Source organism: Sinocyclocheilus rhinocerous, unplaced genomic scaffold (assembly GCF_001515625.1).
Source record: "Sinocyclocheilus rhinocerous isolate Xijiao unplaced genomic scaffold, SAMN03320098_v1.1 C36661856, whole genome shotgun sequence".
Taxonomy (NCBI): Eukaryota; Metazoa; Chordata; class Actinopteri; order Cypriniformes; family Cyprinidae; genus Sinocyclocheilus; species Sinocyclocheilus rhinocerous.
In genome coordinates, this window is record NW_015784566.1 from 1 (window position 1) to 1,473 (window position 1,473).

The 1,473-nt window shown below is 38.9% G+C and overlaps 1 protein-coding gene across 1 annotated transcript; it reads left to right on the forward strand.

The window, feature by feature from the left end:
* Window positions 1-5: 5 nt before the first annotated feature.
* LOC107736375 (interleukin-7 receptor subunit alpha-like) lies at window positions 6-1,466 on the forward strand (the record flags this gene model as incomplete). The annotated part of the gene is made up of 5 exons (XM_016547805.1): window positions 6-110; window positions 218-374; window positions 535-646; window positions 737-800; window positions 899-1,466. Coding segments are annotated over 5 exons (777 nt in total), but the record flags the coding sequence as incomplete, so codon positions are not given.
* Window positions 1,467-1,473: the final 7 nt, after the last annotated feature.

The following is a 1,473-nucleotide window of genomic DNA, read 5'->3' on the forward strand; positions in this document are numbered from 1 at the left end:
CTTACATGGAAGACACAGAAGAAGTTTTCATATGGTTTGAACACATTCATGAATATGTTAAAAACCCTGAATTCCAATTGGAAATCTGGAGAGACGAAATTGCAGACAAGGTGTTTCTCACAACAATTTGTTGGTTTGAGTTGACCTTTCCTAAAAAAAAAGTCAATTTTGAGTTCTTTTAACAAATAAAAAACACCTATGTTTTCTTTCTCCACAGCCCATCAGACCCATTATAAAATATAGGAACTACAGTATTAGCAGGGACAGACTTGTTGGAGATGGTGTTTACTACACACGTGTTAGAGCAAAACCGTGGGACTTTTTTGCTGGCGACTGGAGTGAGTGGAGTTCAAATGCAACTTTCACTATAACAAGTGAGTGGATCAGATGTCTGTTACATGAGAAGATACTACTATGTTTAGTATGATAAACACTCCTTTTTGTACTCATTATTGGGTAGGAGAAGAATCAAATAGCTTTATTACCGTTATTAATCATGTCTGATAAATTGTGATGCTATAAATGATGACACAGGTTCTACAGTTCCTACCACAGAAAAGAATTTTCCAAAGGTTGGTTTCATCATCACCTTCTTTGTCATTCTGGTGCTCATCATCGGTTTGGGGACCTTGCGATGGAGAGCGCAGTGAGTTTTTTACCTCATTTAAAAAAACAAACACAAAAAGCTATTTTATTATTTTCTAACAATGTAATGTAATAATGTTTTCTTATCCAGCATAAAAGACTACATTACACCAAACATCCCACACCCGAAGGCAACTCTTGCACAAATGCAAAGGGTAATTCAATTTCTCATGCGTCTGGTTGCTTCTTTGACGTTCTGCGAGATTAAACCTGAGACTCAGCGTCTTCATACAGACTGTTTTTATGTTTTCAGGGCCTTCCTTTCACTTTCAGTCCTGAGATATTCAGTGACGTCTTCATACACCGTGTGGATTACGTTGATGAAAAGCCATCTTCTACTGAGCTTCAGGACGGCCTGGATGAGTGCCGCTACAGTCAAGCCAGTTCCTCAAGAACATCAGTGAGTGAAATGGACATGAAAGCTGATGGATGTCTTCCAAGAGAGCAGTCCCACCTTAAAATTAGACTGTTAGATGAATCAGATTTGTTGAAAGAAAGCGAACATGGCAGCTCTCAGAGCGTAACGGCAGCTCAACGAGAATGTAAAGACGAAGCCTATGTCACTATGTCCAGTCTCTTCAAAACGCAATGAAGAGACGGTCTCAAGTCAGTTCCAGTTCACTGTTGATTTTACAGACCCTTGGTTTGTATGTGATAAAGAGTAAACTGAGATTTTATGATGCATTTAATAACCCATTAAGCCTGTTACATATATAAGAGGCGCTTTAACACATCACTAGTCATGTCCGGTTTGTAGCTCTGATGCTAACCAAGTTTGTACATATAGCAGTCATCCACAGGTTTCATTTTCAACCAAGCATCGTGCAC